The following is an 18,374-nucleotide window of genomic DNA, read 5'->3' as shown; positions in this document are numbered from 1 at the left end:
CTCTCAGGTCTCATCCACCGCCAGGGCAGACAAGTTCTGTTTCTAAGTACTTCCTTACTAAAGCTCCAGCCTAATTCAGGAAGACCTCTATCTTCTTCTCTCAGTTTTTTGCACTACTGGGGATTAAACTCGGGGCTTTGAGCATGCTAACTGCAAGACTCTCTACCCTCATATTTCAATAGGTCTGTGTGCCAGAGACAATTCTAAAAGAACATTTCTCAGGAGCCCACCCGTTCCAGAAACACAATATAGTGGCTCACAACACTCTAGTTGAACCACCATGACAGGAAGGTTGTTGAAAAACTTTCAGAAAGGTTGTTTCCCTGGGGTACCATTTGCATATCCAATTGCTTTACACAGTGCCTCGAGAAGTTGGTTTCAGAAGACATCATCTAACCTCCAAGCCTGTTACCTTCTCAGATGAGGGAACAACTCTCTAGTGGACATCGGACAAACCTCCAGGCAGATGCGACCAGGGAAGGCTGTGTGCTACCTACAAAGAATGGGCCAACGCCTAGGTTCACAAGGCCACTGGTAACAGAGCTGTTATGAACCTAATCAGAAAGGATGTCGGTTTCTTAAAAGCCAACAAAGAACGGCACCTATGCTCCTCGCCAAATCAGCAGGCCATTCTGCTAAATCTGACTTTACCACTTCTGATGGGGCAGCTGATTCTAAAGGGGAGTTTGGACAAGAAATGACATCACACAGCATCAGCACTGAAACCGTGTTTTGTGCCCCCTTCCTGGCCGTACTCGGGAGAACAAACCCATCCGCAGTGCCTGGCATGACTCTCCTCTAGGGGCAGCAAGTCTCTTTCTCACTGGCTTACTGCTGTACAAAGCTGCACAGGGTTTAAGAGCACTGGACTACCAGGTCCCACGAGCATAGTTTGGGTCCCAGCGAGGCCTGGAGCCTTTGCTTTCTCTTCTATAACTGAGAAAAACACCCCTGATGGCACCAACTGTGATGGGTGGAGGTGAGAAGTACCCAGCCTTTCAGAGTCTTCGAGGCTGAGCCTGGAGGTGGCACAGCTGGAAGGGACAGCCTGTCACCCACAAACTTGTTAATGCCCATGCCCTTTCCCAAGCAGCCAGCTCCTGGCGGGGATTTCCCCAGAGCTTTGTTGGGGGAAATTCCCGCCCTTAGAATAGTCTGTTAAAAACACACATTTCAGAACCCCTCCTGCTGCTCACTCCACTTCCTCCAGGCTGAGATAAGCTATTCCAGCTTCCCCCCTCAAAAGCGGAAATGGCCTCACAGGCAGGCAGCTGTGGTTACAGCTGAAACGGTGGGCCCAGCCCCTCCTCCCAGACAGTCACTCCCAGGCCACCAGACCCACAGAGGGAACCAGCAATGCCCACAGAGCTGCAGGCAGGCGTACCTGGTCCGCTCTTCCTCAGGGCTCCCTGCCACACTGGAGAATGCTTCGAAAGATGAAGATCCCACCTTATTCTCTGGCCATTTGAGCCAGAACTGAGGTGGGAGCTGAGACCTGTGTTTCCCGAAGCCCCTCAAATGGCTTTGATGCCTGACAGAATGGAGAGGCAGTGGGTGTGTTCAGGTTACCCTCACACCACAGCACACCTGTGCACCTGCTCTACAATGTGTGTCTGGGACCCGACCCCACCACCCCATACCACAGGTTGCAGAGCCATGGAAAGGGCTGAAGCTGTGGAATGTTCCAGTGCTCCTGCTCCGATGGGAGAGACTGTTTTGCTCCTTCCCACCCAGGAGCAAGCTTCCCTCCCCAAACAGCCCAGAGCTCCAAATCATTCTTTAAAGCCCAACTGTCTCTTCTTAGCGATTCTCTAGTTGTCTTTCATCTCCGCTTTGATCCCCTACAATAGCCACCTCTTACCTGTGCTAGAACCACATCTGGCTCTCTTCTTTACAAATACCCCCCACATGCACACAGCTGTCTTTCATATCATCCTGTACCCCATTATTACTGTTCTTCTGTTTCAGTTAGTTATGTCCACGGCTATGCCTCGCAGACCTTAACGACAGGAACTCATTGTGAGCTGCTGCTGCAGGCGGAACCAAATAAAGCACGAGATACCTTCCACACTCAAGTTTAAACTATTGCTATTATGTCCTGCTGCCTTGAAATCCATTCTCCAAAAACAGTTATCTTGGCATCGCTGGAGCAAACAGACCAACAACAAGATCCAAACAGACCCCAGCACAGACACAGTCACCCTTGCTGATAACCTTCCATACTGACTAAGAATCTTTCAGAAACAGTTCTCCCCATCCCACTCTCACCAGCATGTTACATGTTTCGGGGCACCCACAGTTGAGAGGAGGGAGTCCCATCACAAGTGGGCACAGCCATTCCAAAGTTCTAGAATAGATTCATTTCTCTGCAGATGGCTTGGTAAGTCTTCAATTTCCACAAGTAAGCTACCAATGAACATCTCCCCCCAACTCCCACACCCACCACAGCCAGCTTGCCTGGAGCTCTGCCATCCACACTGGCTCACCGTGCTCATCTGTAAAGTGAATAGACGGGGTGGGATGGGATGAGGCCTGGGTAGCCGGCACCCAGGGTACCTGTCTCTGGGCCAGTAGCCAAGAGGAGCTTGGCCTCTCTGTGCCCTGTAACATGTCTCAGCCTTACCTATGACATGCCCTGGAGTGTGTGCTATCCCCTCAACCAACTGTCCCACCTCCGTGGGTCCCTGGTTTTGATGGTGGCTGTCTGCATCCATCCTTGCTGGCTGACACCTGAGGGGCTATCCCTCCTGGATATTCCCCACCACTGACCAGGTCCAACTGCCACCTTGCTGATTGGAGGAATCTATCAGGGAAGCCAGGTTGTATCCAGCATGGTATCCACCACCTAACAAATGTCCTGAATTATCATCAGCACCACTCATCTATCTAGGAGGAGGCTGCGGCTCAAGATCACCCAGCTGTGGTGGTATATCACGCATATAATCCCAGCCCCCAGGATAGGTAGGCAGGAAGGCCCTGAGTTCAGGAACAGACTGAGTAAACTAGGAGATTCCACCTTAACTAAGGGACCCCACCTTTAAAGACAAAAACAAAACAAAACAAAAAACTGGAAACAAAAAAATGGGGGTCACACCAAATGACAGGAGCCATCCTCCAGCTGATCCTGGGGTTCACTCCCCTCTCCTGCCCTCTTGGAGTGCCCTACGCAGCAACCCACCATGGGGGGGTGTCAACTATTATTCCAAGGGCTTGCCGGGATTTCCCTTGTGCTCAGGCACAGCACGCCAAGAGCCATCCACAGTGGCACAGCAGAGGAGTTGGTGGCTGACCTTCTATAGCTAGGCTGGTCACAGAGGCTGGGTACCCATCCATTCGTTCCCCCAAGGACAAGCCTCCACGGAAGATTCTGGAGTACTGTGCAACAGGGGAAGGGCACTCTTCCTGACAGGCAACAAAAGGTGGAGTGGGCTGCAGGACGGGAGGCTCCTCATCCCTCTTCGTCTCCCAACCCCTCTATCCTGACTCTACTCTGCGGTGCCGTGTCTGATGACTGCATGATTGCGCCTGTCGCTCACACTCATCTTGTGGGATAATCTGCCAGAGACAGATGCTGTAACCACATCCCTGTCCTATCTCGGCTGGTGAAGAAAGCACCAGCTACAGACAGCCTCGCTGCTGCCGGGGCCTGCCTTCAAGCTGTCAAGCGCAGCTCCCATTCATCTCAGCACACGTATCTGGCGTCTATTTAAGGCAAGACCAAAGACAAGCTCTGTTTTTAGAGCATCCCACTGCAGTCGGGGAGAAGTCTTCCTGTGACGCGCCCCTCCCCTCTTATGCCCTTAGGAATGCACACTTTACAATTTATAACTTCCTAGAATAACATTGCTTTCACATTTAAATACTCTAGCCGAGTTGCTGATAAAGGAAATATTAGCAAGTAAGGCTTACAGGAGCGAGCACGAGCATTGTGTACAAACTGCACTAGGGCAGACTGCTTCCCAAACAGTACCGATCTAAAGCCAACTCTGGGCTTCAGGCCTTACCCCTCCCCCTAGCTCAGCAGGGAGCACTCTGCGTCTCCACACACAGGCACCCAGGTATCCCCCCCCCCCTTTAAAAGAAAGAAAGTTCCTGCAACATAAACAAAACCCAGCAACAACCCCACAACAAACACCGGATCCCACTCCTCGTAAAAGGCAGTCCACACTTGACTTTTTATTCTTACTCTATCACACCCAGGATTAATTTCTCTCCCGGGAGCAAAGAGATTTTCCCTTTCCTTCCTTCCAGGTACACTCTCACCAGATTAAAGAGGAGTGGGGAAGGGGAGGGAGACTGTGAGTTGCAGCTCAGAGAGTGGAGTCAACAACACTGCCCCCAGGAGAACCGCACACATACCCATGTGGAGGCTTTCCAGACTCCAAAATCTTGCTATTTCTCCTCTGGCTACCATCCTTCTGTTTAAACACACGCGCGGCAGGTTGAGGGTGTGACGCGGGAAGCGGTCCTCAGCTCATGGTGGAGGGTGGCCCGTCAGGCTGGCAGCTGCAGGAACTCTGGAGCGCTGTGTGCTCTCCTGGCCGGCGCTGCCCAGAAACTAACAGCCTGCAGCCAGTGACTCAGGCTTAGTCGCTCCAGCGACATCACCACGCGCTGACTTTTGGGAGGAAATTCTAAACGGAGCAGAGCGAGCGAGCCAGTGGCTGCCTCAGAGATCGAAAAGTGTGGCTTTTAAGTCTACCCTCCAGAGCTGCTTTAGCCCAGCAGAGCACTTTCCCCAAACTGTTTGCTTCAGGGAGGTGAGCACAGAGGTCGCCGAGCAAACGGGAGTTAGAATTTCACAGCATGGAATGCCAAAAATTTGAGTTATGATGCCACATAATACTAACTGTAATTTATGGAATCACTGAAAAAGGGGCTTTTGTTTAAAAGATTTATGGGTAAAAATTGCAAACAGACAAAAAGATAAGACACATAGTATGTGAATGCCTTACTCTACAAAAGTAATACTTGTGTCTGCTACATTGTGAAATATGGGCTTTATTCTAAAGGAGGGGCCATTAAATAACAGTGTGAGTTATTTTTAATAACTTTCCGCCATGCTTTTCTGTATTTTCCAAATAATGGAAAATCAGCAGGTTGGTCTTTGACATTCTGCCACAGCTGTCAGCAGCAACAGTGTGCTTCCTACATTTCTTCCGGATAGGAAGTCCCTACCTTTTTAAACTTTAGGAACAATGAGTTGACGTGTGCGAAAGAGTGGTCACATGACCACCCTCAACATATGGATTAAAAAAATGAAAAAGGCAAAATGCAGCTGTGAGCGTGTGTTGAAAACCCAAGGGAGCACAACACTCTGCTCTTCTTTCTGCACTAGACCAGAGCAAGTTTCCATCTGGCTACTGCTCGCTCACCTGCAGCAGAGTGCAGGACCTGGGAACTCTAAGGGTTAGCTGTCCTGAGCATGCAGCTTGTAGATAACTGGGGAACCCAGTAACATCCAGTTCCCTGGGGAATCACAGCCTCAAGGTAGGTCAGGAGGTTCACGCCTAAAAACCCCCGCACCCTGGAGAACAGTGATGCAGAGCTAGCCTGTTGTGTGTGGTAGTGAGATTTTGCCTCAAAACAAATCAGTCCAACAGTACCAAAGCGTAGAGTGCAGCTCAGTACCCAGTGGGAATCACAAATGTAAGGCTATGGGTTTAATCACTAGCAACACATACACACAGAGAGAGAGAGAGACAGAAAGAGAGAAAGAGAGAGGGAGGAAGGGAGGGAACGAGGGAGGATGTGGTGGCTCAAATCTACACTTGGTAGGCTGAGGCAAGACTAATGTGATTCTAGGCCAGCCTGTGCTATAGATCAAAACACTGTCTCTAAAAATAAAGAAAACATTAAAAATCACAGTACTTGAGAATGCGAGGCTGCCCAGTTAGCAATCCCTGCCGCACGTTTCATTATTTATGGCTATTTCCATTTACCTGTTATTTCCTTACCCTAAATCTGCTAAGGAGAGCTTCACCGGCAATTACAGTTTCAAAAAGCTGTAACACACCTGTACACCCAGCGCTCGGGAAGAAGGGACTGAGGAATGGGAGTTCAAGGTCATCCTTAGCCATTAGCAACTTAGATAGAGGCCAGACTGGACTGATACGAAGCCCCGCCTCAAAAACAAGCAAGCAAACAAACAACAACAAATCAAAAACCCACAGCCCACAGGCCATTGCTCTGGTCACATGACACCCTTAACCATATATGAGCTTCCGGAAAGTTAATCACCGAGTGCTGGCAGCTGGACAGTGAAATTCCTGGCCTCCAGAAAAACTGAAAATAAATTTTGTTTTATTAAAAATCAGGTAAGGGGTTGGAGATGTGGCTCAGTGGCCAAGAGAACTGACTGCCTCCCTTGGTAACCAGGTTAACCAGGTGTAATTCGCAGCACCCACATGGTGGCTCACAACCATCTGTAACTCCAGATCCAGGTCATCAGATCTCCTCTTTTAGCTTCCATGGGTACCAAGGACACATGTGGTCAACACACTTAAGTGCAAGCAGAATACATATGAAAACAAAACAAAACCAACCTAAAATAAGGCGAAACGGACATGAACAGAGTCAGTTTCAAATCCTCCTTTTAAAAGATGATTTAGGACGGGATCAGTGAGGGAGAACATGCTTAGAAAGTGAAGCCTGGGGTTTGGGAGCAAGCTTCAGACCAACCAATGAGAGAGCCAGCCTCAAAACTGAAGCGAAGCCGGGCGATGGTGGTGCAAGCCTTTAATCCCTGCACTCGGGAGAGGCAGGCAGATCTCTGTGAGTTCGAGACCAGCCTGGTCTACAAGAGCTAGTTCCAGGACAGGCTCCAAAGCCACAGAGAAACCCTGTCTCGAAAAACCAAAAATAATAATAATAATAAAATAATAAAAAAAACTGAAGCGAAGAGAGTTCAAGGAAGATATCCCGTGTCGGGCTCTGGCCTCCATACATGCAAGCACGCTTGCTCAGGTGTGTGCACATGCATGCGACACATGCAGAGGGGGAAAGTATCATAGAACAAACTGGTTTGACTTTTAGGCTTTTAAAAAATATTCAGCGATGACAGTCTGTATTTGTCAATGCTCCAACAAAACCTTAAGCACAGTGAAAATTAAGGTCTTTTCCTTCCACACAAACCCATTCCTTTGGGAAACTACGATAGCAGGCAACACAAAGAACCCCAAGTCAAGAAAGAACGCATAGAAATGGAGTCACAAATCACACACTGATAGCAAATACTTAGAAATCTGGAGAAAGCAGGCTAGTCATGGTGGCATAGGCTTTGTGGGAGTCTGAATGAGAACCTTACCCCACAGGCTTGGACATCTGAACACCTGGTCACCAGATAGCTGGTGGTACCATTTGGGGAGGTTTAGGTGGTGCAGACCTGATAATGAAAGTATGTCGCTGGCGGCAGGTTTTGAGAGTGTAAACTCTCACCTATTTCCAGTTTGCTCTCTCTCTCTCTGCTTCTTTTTTGTGTATGAAGATGTGGCATCTCGGCCTCCGACCCCTGCTTACATGCCTTGTGCTCGACACCATGCCTCCCCATCGTGATAGACACTCTTTTTTAAAGTAATTTTATTAATAATTTCATCAGTCTGTCACTCCCAGCTCTGAAACCCAAAACAGGTCCATAAAAAGCAATTTCAGAAGCACTAGTAGGCAGGAAAAAAAAATCAAAGAAAACAAGCAAATGATAACAGGCAAGAAAATGCTCATATACTGACCTGTAACCAGCCCTTGGGAAGTAGAGACAAGAAGATCAAGGTCATTCTATGCTAGCTACATAGTGAGCTGATAGCTAGCCTGGGGTACAGGCCACCTTTGAGGGGTGTTAAAAGAATTGGAACCACAACCCCCAGCCCAGAGGAGGCAGAAGTCATTGAGATGGGACCCTGTGGGGTGTGGCACTGTGGGGGTCTACCAGAGGCTCCCATTAGAGACTCAGAAAATGCCTGCTTTGTCATCTTCCATGCCATTTCTGTCCAATGCCATCTGTCTTGGCATCCAGGTGTTTAGGGATAGACCCTTTCTCCCCCAAGCCCCCAGTTTCTAGACCGCCTCCAGCACTTTGGTGAGTTCACTGAAGCCAGGAGGCAGCAAGGGGGTTTGGAATGGCCCTGTGAGACCACAATCTCTCTGGATGGAAACTCAGCAAGCGTGCTCACAGCAGGTTGAGGACTCCGAGGAGTTGATGGGAATGAGCTGAACTGCCAGCTTGGTGGCCAGCAGCAGCGGGCTTTGTGGGAAGCAAAGGAAGAAGGGTTATGGTGGCCAGACTCCCATAGCCAAGCAAAGCGAGGGCGTATCTGGATAAACCAAATTTCAACTTGTTCCTCCTTTAGGTTGAGTCTGGTGGTCAGGACCCTTCGAGCCTCGAGGTCTGGGTATGGCTCCATCTTGAAGTGTTTTTCCAGTTTCCATAGCTATTTCCAACTGTACTTCTGGTCAAGGGGACCCAGAGTATAGGGGGCTAACCCATTACCATTCAAACCTCCTTTTGAGGGTTCAGAATCATACATCCGCTTTTCCTCCCTCCTGGTTACTTCCATCTTGGCTGCAGCTCGCTTTAGTTCCTTAGTTTTCCATGATGGAGTCTTAACCCCCAAAATAAACTTCCTTCCAAGTTGCCTTGCTCGTGTTAGCTTAGCACAGTAACAGAAAAGGAACCAGTAAAGGAACTGGTAACAGAAAGTGGGCTGCTGATGTGAAGAAGCAAACCTTGTTATTTTCTGGAAGAATATGGGAGAGTTTTGGACTAAGAGTGGATGAAAGCTGTAAGCAGTGCCAGCAGGTTACTCAGCAGGGAGACAGCGGTGCTGAGAGCCATGTGGATGATAAAAGCCCAGTTCAGGAGGTTGCAGAAGGGAAAAATACTAGCGACTGAATAGAGGCTATGCATGATATTTGACAAAGAATCTGGCTGTGGGCAAGCCTTTAATCCCAGCACTCACTCGGGGAGTCAGAGTAAAGTCAATACCTCTGGGTTGAAGGTAAGCCTGATTTACACAGAGTAAGTTCTAGGACAGCCAGGGTTACAGAGAAACCCTGTCTCGGGATGGAGGTGAGGTGGCGGGGTGGGGGGGTGGGGGAAGGAGAATCTGGCTATCTTTCCCCTGTGATCTGAGATAAATTAAAAAGTAGTGGACTAATTTCTCTGGTGAAGGACATTTCAAGACTTCATAATATTGAGTCTGTGGGATGACTGTATGTGTGTGCATATATACACACTATATATAAGCATTATATATAATATATATACACTATATATATGTATCATATTATATATTGCTTATTGAGGGTCCATAGGACAGAAAGGAATACAGAATATACAGTTCGGAGAGACATAGAACACTTTGGAATCTTAAGGCTGTAGCCAAGGCAAAGCTGGAAGAGACGCAAGCTGTCCTGCGATTAGCATCTTGAAGAAGCCTAGGGCAAGGTACCCTCAGGGTAAGACTCCACCCAACTAAATTACCAAAAGAGAGCCTAAGGCAACGTCTGTTCCTAGAAAGCAAAAGTATAGAACGTTGTGCTAATGAGGTTCAAGTGGGGCAGGATTCCTGCTAAACCTGCAGCCAAACTTGGCAGGGTTGTCCACGTGGTGATGGTTTTAGAGGCCAGAAGGGTTCGGGAGTGAAGGGCCCTGGTTCTTCCTCCAGGGTTTCAGAGACATGGAAGATGGCCCCAACAAGAAGGCCCAAAGAAGGCGGGAAGCTGTGAAAGGCTATTGTCCGAAGCGGGGAAAGTGAAGCCTGGGAGACTCCAGATGTTGAAGATGCCAGAGTTGTGAGACATTTGCAGGGGAGAACTGCACGCAGGGAGTGAAACCAGCCAGAGAGGGAGAAAGGAAAGAGAGATTGTAAGGAAGAGAGCTGAAGGGATGAAGCCATCTAAACCCTTTGACACTGGACTTGGAGCTGCAGGGTTTGGTATTTGTCCTGCTAGATTTCAGTTTTGCGATGGTCCAGTTTTGCCCACTATGTCCCCATTCCTCATTTTTGGAAGGGTAACGTGTACTCTGTGGCTTTCATTATATGTTGAAATGTATAATTTGTCTTTTGATCTTACTGGAGGGCATATTTAAGAGATGGTTTCAGCCTCAGAAGAGACTTTGGACTTTTAAACACTGGGATTGTGAAAGACCATGAGGGGTTCTGAAGTTGGACTGAGTGCATTTGTATTTTATGGTCATGGGGGCAAGGGAGAGGAAGATGGTGGTTAGAATGAGAACACTCTCCCACTTGGACACTTGGAGCCCAGCTGGCAGGGTTGCTAAGGGAGGGTTAGGTGGTCCAGCCCTGCTGGATTAAGTATGTCACTGGGTAGAGGGCTCTGATAGTGTACAGTCTCACCTATTTCCAGTTTACTCTCTCAGCTTCATGTCTGGGTTTGAAGATGTGGTCTCTCAGCTTCCTGCTCCTGCCTCCATGCCTGCTGTTTGCTACCATGCCTGCCTCTCGTTATGGATTCTTAGCCCTCTAGAACCATCAGCTCCGATACAATCTTCCTTCTATAAACTGCCTTTATTACAAAACAGAAAAGTAACTAATATGGTCCTTTAATCCCAGCAGTCAGGAGGCAAAAGCAAGAGGGCTGGAAGTTCCAAGGCCAACCAGGTCAACCTGATGGGGCCTATCTCAAAATAAGAGAACAAAAAGGGTTGAGAACCAAATGCTCTCTAAAGTGCTGCTCTGATCCTTCAAAGCCATTGCAGCTTGGCGGGGTCATGTGGACTTGGACACATCATGCCACAGGAAGTTTGTTCTGTATGACTTAAATGAAGGCACCCACTGTCTCCCTCACTTTCATATTCCACTTGCTCCCGGATGCTCTCCACAGACACCGGCTAGAACTCAGACTGATGCAGAAATAAACACAGAACTGCCTTAGATCCGGGGTTGATTTTCAGGGCTCACACAGTGAAAGCACTGTCCTGGGCTGTCCACTGCCTTCCATGTACACTGTGTCGTGTGGGTGGACACACGTGTGCACGCACACAGATGAATAAATGCAATTATTAGAAACAGGAAGGGGGTGGCAAGATGGTTTGGCAGATAAGAACGCTCGTTGCCAAGCCAGACGACCTGAGTTCGAGCCTGGGGACCCACATGATGGAAGGGGAGACCTGACTCCTCCAAGTTGTCCTCTGACCTGCACACACCTGCTTGAGTTCTCCACTTTCTGAAACCTGGGAATTAGTCAGGCTCTTCTGAGCTTTTCCTTTCTGATTCTACTTTACAAAGACTAGAAGAAACACGAGTCATTGAACAGAGATTGCTTTAACTGCTAGAAGATAGAAAGCTATGAGGATCTGGGACAGTGTTAAATGCTGGGGTGAACACGGGGGTGCATGCTTGTAACCAGCACTGGGGAGACTGAGGCAGGAGGACTGAGAGTTCAAGGCCAGTCTGGGCATAGCAAGACCTGTACCTTATAAAAACAATAATAATAACAAGTTAAAATCTCTATCATGTTTTTCTGAGACGGAGACAGAATGCTCTGTTCCTGTTTAAACCCCTTGATTACAGGCAATGATAAGCCACAAAATACCAGCTGGTGAGTAGCCACTGGAGCTCATGTAATCTCGGCCTGGAGGCAGCAAGCTTCCGGCAGTTATGGCCTGTTCCTAATCCTTTCTTTGCAAAGGAGCACAATTTCTGGATTCCTCAGACCCTGTGGAATCCACACTATCTCACAGCAGGGCTGGGGACAGCATTCTACTACGCAGTCTCAGCAGCCAGGAAAACACTAACAGCAAGGACGCCCCTACAGATAAGTAAATGCATTCATCCCTTGTACAAGTAAATAGAGCCAATACCATAATCCCTTGGTATGCAGTATAACACAGGCAGAGAAAGGGATCATGGGAAAGGACACATGACCTCTACACGTGACAGGGCTTGGGTCACGGCAGCCTTAACCAACCTTCCTTACAGCCTAGTTACCGTCACCCTCTTTAGGGGCTCAACAACTGAGATGGGATCTCATATTTCCATTTTTGTCCCCTTTGAGACAGGGTTTCTCTCTGCAGTGTTCCAAGGTCTGGAATTATAGGTGTGAACCACTGAGCTCGGCTCCAAGTGTTCATTCAAAAAAAGCTTTCGAGAAACAGTATGAAGAAAATGTAGGCGTGGCTGGGCATAGCAAGGCACACTGTAATGCCAGCAGGATGGGTATAGGGGGCATGCCGTAGCCCCAGGGCTTGGGAGATAGAAACTAGAGGGCAACTTCAAGACCATCCTGGGCTACCAAGTCTCCTTGGGTAAAGCTGCCTGCTACAAGGCCTGACAACCTGAGTTTGATCCCTGGAACCCATGTGGTAGGAGAGATCCAAACCCCCAAAATTTTCCTCTCACCTCCACATAAATGCTGCATCACCTGAGTATATGTCACTCGCTATATGACAATAAAATTTAAAATCAAGGAATAAACCAAAGCAGACAGACCTACCCCGAATAATAACGGTAACAAAGATCAAACGAAAAGACTTTTGGGGGGTTGAGGGAATGGAGACCATGCTAGGCAAGTCATTTCCAGCTCAGGTTGGTCTCAGACATGCACCCCAATGCCCTGCGAAAAGTTATACTTGAAGGAACCACAAAGGTGCCCCACACTTACCTGATCCTGCCCCCACACTTGGGACCCACGCTCCGTTACACCGGACACTGTCTTTCTTTTTGCCCTTTGTTCTAATAAGACACCGAGGGGTTGTTATTAGGGTAATAAACTTTTAGGTAATCCACGGACAATGATGCAGTGACTCAAGTTCTGGGTCCCAAGAATCCATGGAGAAGAGTCAGGAGAGTTTCCTCCCTAACGACCTGAGTGTAAAGTGTATATACACAGCTTCAGCTGTAGCTGGGTGTCCTGAACAGAGCTCCAAGCCTCTCTGTAAATAGGGTGACCTGTCCAGAATGGATCTGAGTCAGAGCTTATGGACTCAATTCCCCCTTCACTGATGATTTAAGATGCTGAGATAGCAACTTGCCAGGGGATCCTGTGTAGGCTTTTGGACCCACAAGTCTGTTCACCATAAATCATCCCAACAGTGGTTAGGACAGACGGAATGATGCCAGGTGAGCTGCGCAAGTCTCCCCTCCTCTCGACTGCATTACTTTATTCTGCTAATTGTACCCAACTACAGCAGAAACATGTGGCCTGTTTTAAAGTAAATTATCAATATGTGAGTCCATTAATCCCGAAATATTAGAAATAGAATTCTAAACAACCACACACACACATTTTTACAAAGAAATACGATTCTATAGCTTTTCATATTTCAATTTATCTAAGTGGAAAAAATCAAATAAAATATGACACAAACAGCAAGCACTTATGGAATAAATCTCCTCACTTATGGAATAAATCCTTTAGGGAAGATGGGGAGCTGGGTTAATATCCAGAGTATATTATTTTTTTTAAGTGAAACAATTCAACAACAAAAAATATCAAACAAAATGAAGACTGGGTGGCTGAGTAGTCGCGGTGCACGCCCTTAATCCCAGCACTCGAGAGGCAGAGGCAGGCAGATGTGTTTGAGTTAGAAACCAGCCTGATTTGCAGAGTGAGCTCCAGGACAGGCTTCAAAACTATACAAAGACACCCTGTCTCAAAAAGCCAAAAACTGGGCAAAAAATATTGAGCGGACTGTCTCCCAAATAGCCAATCAATCTATAAACATCTTTTAGAAATATAAACCAGGGAAATGAAATCTCATGATTCCGGGAGATGACATCATAACCCTACCTCAAGGCTGTCCCTCACTATTTGTGCTGGGATGGAACGGAGAAGCCTGAGCATCCTGGGTGAGCTCCACAGCAGAGCCACAGCCTCCTCCGGGACTAAACCTCCTCAAATGCATGTGTTGTTACTTGCACCAAAACCATTTAGCAAGGGTGAACAATGGCCCGTGCATGTTAACGAGCTTTCAGAGGCAGCCACACAGGGCTAGAAGGCTTTTAAAATCATTACAAATTGATCCCTGGCGCTTACAGGATATTTTCAATTATAAAAGGAGGAACGCACCGCCCGGGTTCAGAAGACTCTACCAACTACTGCAATCCTAACGTCAGAACTGCAATCCTAACGTCTGGACCCCTTCCCAGGTTTCTGTTGCAGCGTCCTGCTCCCGTGCAGAACCTGAAGGCTCTTTGATCAAGGTCACCAAGCTCTTCCAGGTCGGAGTCACTTAACTGCAATTATTCATCTGGCTTGTTGTTGGCTTTTTCTTGAAATGGATTTTCCCTGTGGTACCCAGCTGATCTTCAATTCCTGGGTGTAAGCGATGCCTCAGCCTTTCTAGTATCTGGAAACCTCAAGCACAAGCCACTGGGGCCTTTGTTCCATCTCATTTACATCGAGGAGCTCCGACCAACTCCTGGGACTCTACTCATCCCGACTATTTTCTACCTCTGTGAATTTCTCTTCCTGCCCCCACCCCACTTCTGGTCCAGGAAGTCCTTACCTTCAGCCTGGGTCCCTCTCCCACACAACACAGCCTTGTGATCTGGGGCCTAATAAAGACTAAGCTGACGGCTCCGGTTCCACACACGGGGCTGGGAACCTGCTCCCAGTCACCCTGGCATCAATGTCATCATGGACTTCACCCTCGCCCACAGCATCTGGACAATTCTTTAGACTTCCGTGCTCTTCGCGTCCCCAGTACTACTGTCAAGTTTTCTTACTTCTGAACTACAGGGCAACTTCATTGGGCAAGAGACACCTCCCACTTGCAATCGAGCCAACGAAGGCTCTGAAACGCACATCTGACCACCTCCCTCCAGCTCAAGCCACAGATCAACTCTAGGCTGCCTAGGCCATCCTTCCTTCTGATAGCTGAATCTCAGGTTTAAATTAGCCTCTAAACCCTCTGGCTGCCAAAGACTCCAGGCTATTTAAACTCAGGTCCTCCCACCGGAAGCAATTTGGGCTGACCCCTCCCACCTCCAGGGAGCTAGTCACTGACCACTGACAGTGATCCACAGAGTGGCCTGCTCAGATCAGCTGCAGACAGTAGAAGAGCAGTCGTCAGGATGACACAGGACTGGGCTCGTCCCTTGCGCAAGCTTTCCTGCCCAATTCACACCATGATGCATCAGTTATGATTTTCTCAACACCGCAGTGAACACAGAGACACAGGTCAGGCAGCTGAAGCACAGACTGCTTCTCCTCTCTCTCATTTTTAGAACACATCTTTGAGAAGTTCATAGCATGTGTTTTGACCGTACTCATTCCCTCTCCCAGCTCCTCCCAGGTTCAAGCCCCTTTCCAAAAACATTCAACCTTGTGTTCTCTAAAAAACAAACAGAAAACCGCCGCCGCCACCACCAACAAAACACTCTGATCAAGACTATGCGAGCCAAATAAATGCTTTCCTCCTCAAATTGCTTTTGGTCAAGGTCTTGATTATCAGGGCAACAAAAAGCAAACTAGAACTCTGCCTATGGCAAGGGGTCTCATATATACAGCAGGGACAAAATACTGTCAAATAAACACAAAACAGAAAGAAGTACCAACACGGATAGAGGTCAGAGGAAACTTTGGATGTCAACTCTCATCTACCTTGTTTTGTGACAGGACCTCTTGTCATCTGTGTCCCATCTGTCCCCACCCCCGCTATGTAGGCCAGGCCAGCTGACCCCTAAGCTTCCAGAGGCTCTCCTGTCCCACTTCCTATCTTCCTGTAAGAGCACTGGGACTGGAGACGTATGTGCTACCATCACCAAGGGTGACACTGGTTCTGGGAACTTGAACCCCAATCCTCATACTTTCTCAGTAGGCACTTTCCCCACTTGGCCATCTCCTCAGGCCTGTGCTTTGGGGTTGGCGGAGCCTTATACTGGTACTGGAGGTGGCGCCTGGCACTCATCTTGTTGGCCAGATGGATTTTACTCCTAACAACATTCCTGCCTCAGCTTCCCAAGTGCTGAGATTACACACAGAAGCCATACACCTAGCTTTTGTTTGTCTAATTAATTTATCAGTATTTTATTCTTTGATAATCTTATACATGTATACAGTGTTTCTTCCTTAATGGTTCTTGAGGCAGGGTCTTACATCGCCCAATCAAATCTCTGAAGCCAAGGATACCCTTGAGTCCCTAACCTTCCTGGCTCTACTTCCCAAGGCCTAGGATTACAGGTGTGTACCAATCACCATGCCCCAATTTTTTAAAAAAAGAAGTTTCTTTGAAGTCACAGCACATTTAAAATCTAACTTAGAAACAAGCAAAATGAGAGAAAGGAGAAGGAAATGAAACCCAAATAAGACAGATGGAAAAACAAACAAAATTAAAGACTCCGGGCCTAGCCCTGGCCTCTTTCCCAGGCCCCTTGAGTACGGCTTGGCATTTCTCCCCAGCTACAGGAGGCAGAAGACAGGAGCACCACAAAATAGAATAAATCAATTCAACTTAGAAAGGCTTGGAGCAGCCAGGGTACTTCCCTAGCTGATACCAACCAGGCCCTCACAGCAGGTCAGACAGCGGTTCCTGACAGTTTCACACTTAGCAACCGATCATAAAAAAACAAAATTGGAAGCAGCGCCAGGCACCGTGCTGTGTGAGGCAGGCCCAGGCCAGCCAGGGCTACAGAGCGAGACCCAGGCTCAAAGCACACAATCAACAACCCAAACACGGAATCAACACCAAGTGATCTCACAACTGATACCAGTTCTTTAATTAGGGAAAAGAAAGTGTGTGCACAAATTTTTGTACTGAGTTAGGTGTACAGTTGGTTCACTATAAAAATGGGGGGGAAATGCAAGCGTCTCTGCATTTACACAATTGAATTTTGAAACTACTGGTCCCTAAACACTGGAAAAGGCCTGGGACATTTTCTTATTTAGACAAAGCAAGCTTAAATCTGTGTATGTTCTGCTCCTGATGCTGTCGAGGGAAGCGCTGGTGGGTTGCGCGAGAGGGTGGGCTCAAGGGAGGGGGCGGAGCCCAGGGAGGAGCCCGACAGAGAGCCCGCGGCAGGTTGGATCAGAGGGAATTTCCAGCTGCCCTAAGTGCCCATCTCCCTGGGCTCCTACAAGGACTAAACCTCCTGCCTCCCTTCTGGGGAGTGACTTTCATCTCCCTGGGCTCCTACAAGGACTAACCTTATGCCTCCCTGCTGGGGAGTGACTTTCATCTCCCTGGGCTCCTACAAGGCTAACCTCATGCCTCCCTGCTGGGCACCCGTATCTTGGGAGGAGCACCAACACTGAAGACTCTGGTCAGAAGCCACGCCCAGCACCAGTTTGGAGACGTCAGAAACTATGGACCCACCCACAGGGTACACACAGAAAGATGGCATGGAGCTCGGACGCTCCTGGCCCTCCCTAACACATGCTCCTGGCAAGTTTTCCACGTAGGTAATAGCGGGGGAACCGCTGTGTCAACTGTTTGAGAAGCAACAAGGTTTTCTGTGGTGGAAGACGTAGCCTTTTCTTCTTTCTTTCTTCCTTCCTTCCTTCCTTCCTTCCTTCCTTCCTTCCTTCCTTCCTTCCTTCCTTTCTATTTATTTATTGCGGACAGTGTCTTTAAAATGGTCCTTAAAGGCTAGAGAGATGGGTAGGCGAGTGCACTGCTCCTGCAGAGGACCCGAGTTCGATGCTCAGCACCCATGTCTCAAGGCTCAGAATTGCCTACAACTCCAGTTCCAATAAGACACGATGCCTTTGGGTGCCTACAATCATCTACATATGTACATATGTACACACATCTGTACAAAATAAAAAGAAAATCTTGAAGAAGAAAAAGAATTTAAAAATAGTTTTCACATTCTTATTAAGGCAAAAGGCAGTGTGCTATATGCTGAAGTTTTTTTTTTTTTAATCATTGAGGTATCTGTGCTATACGCTATAACTCCAGCTCTCAGAAGGGACAGTTAGAAGGTCAGCCTGACCTACACAGTGAGTTCTAGGTTATTTGGGCTCCACAGTGAGACAACTGCTCCCAAAATCTAAACCAAACCAAAAACAATAGAAAAAAATTCATTTTGAAAATGTAATTCTTGCCGGGCGGTGGTGGCGCACGCCTTTAATCCCAGCACTCGGGAGGCAGAGGCAGGCGGATCTCTGTGAGTTCGAGACCAGCCTGATCTACAAGAGCTAGTTCCAGGACAGGCTCCAAAACCACAGAGAAACCCTGTCTCGAAAAACCAAAAAAAAAAAAAAAAAAAAAAAGAAAATGTAATTCTTATTCCCATGTTTAGTTCTAGCATTGCACTGTTTTTATAGACCGCAATAAAAACAGTGACCAATCGCAGTCCATCTGTAATACTTCCACAATTTGTTTGAAATGGGTCAGTCTCAGACTCCTGCTCTCTGAGCTTTTCCCAGTGCTGAGATTACGTACATACAGACGTACGTGTGTGTGTGTGTGT

At 47.9% G+C, this 18,374-nt stretch overlaps 1 protein-coding gene across 7 annotated transcripts in view; it reads right to left on the bottom strand.

The window, feature by feature from the left end:
* The window catches only part of Spata13 (spermatogenesis associated 13), a 285,474-nt gene that overhangs the window by 28,022 nt on the left and 239,078 nt on the right, over positions 1 to 18,374 (bottom strand). The window contains exon 1 of one of the 7 annotated variants that reach the window (XM_075950256.1): positions 4,360 to 4,654. The exons of the other annotated variants lie outside the window; for them this stretch is intronic. Coding sequence (XP_075806371.1) covers positions 4,360 to 4,414 — 55 coding nt within the window. The 5' untranslated portion in view covers positions 4,415 to 4,654. Of the gene's footprint in view, positions 1 to 4,359; positions 4,655 to 18,374 lie in introns of those variants that run through there. 7 annotated transcript variants of the gene reach the window in all.

This window comes from Microtus pennsylvanicus, chromosome 15 (genome assembly GCF_037038515.1).
Source record: "Microtus pennsylvanicus isolate mMicPen1 chromosome 15, mMicPen1.hap1, whole genome shotgun sequence".
NCBI classification, from domain to species: Eukaryota; Metazoa; Chordata; class Mammalia; order Rodentia; family Cricetidae; genus Microtus; species Microtus pennsylvanicus.
The sequence above is the reverse complement of the archived record's forward strand: the minus strand, read 5'-3'. Positions and strand labels throughout refer to the sequence as shown.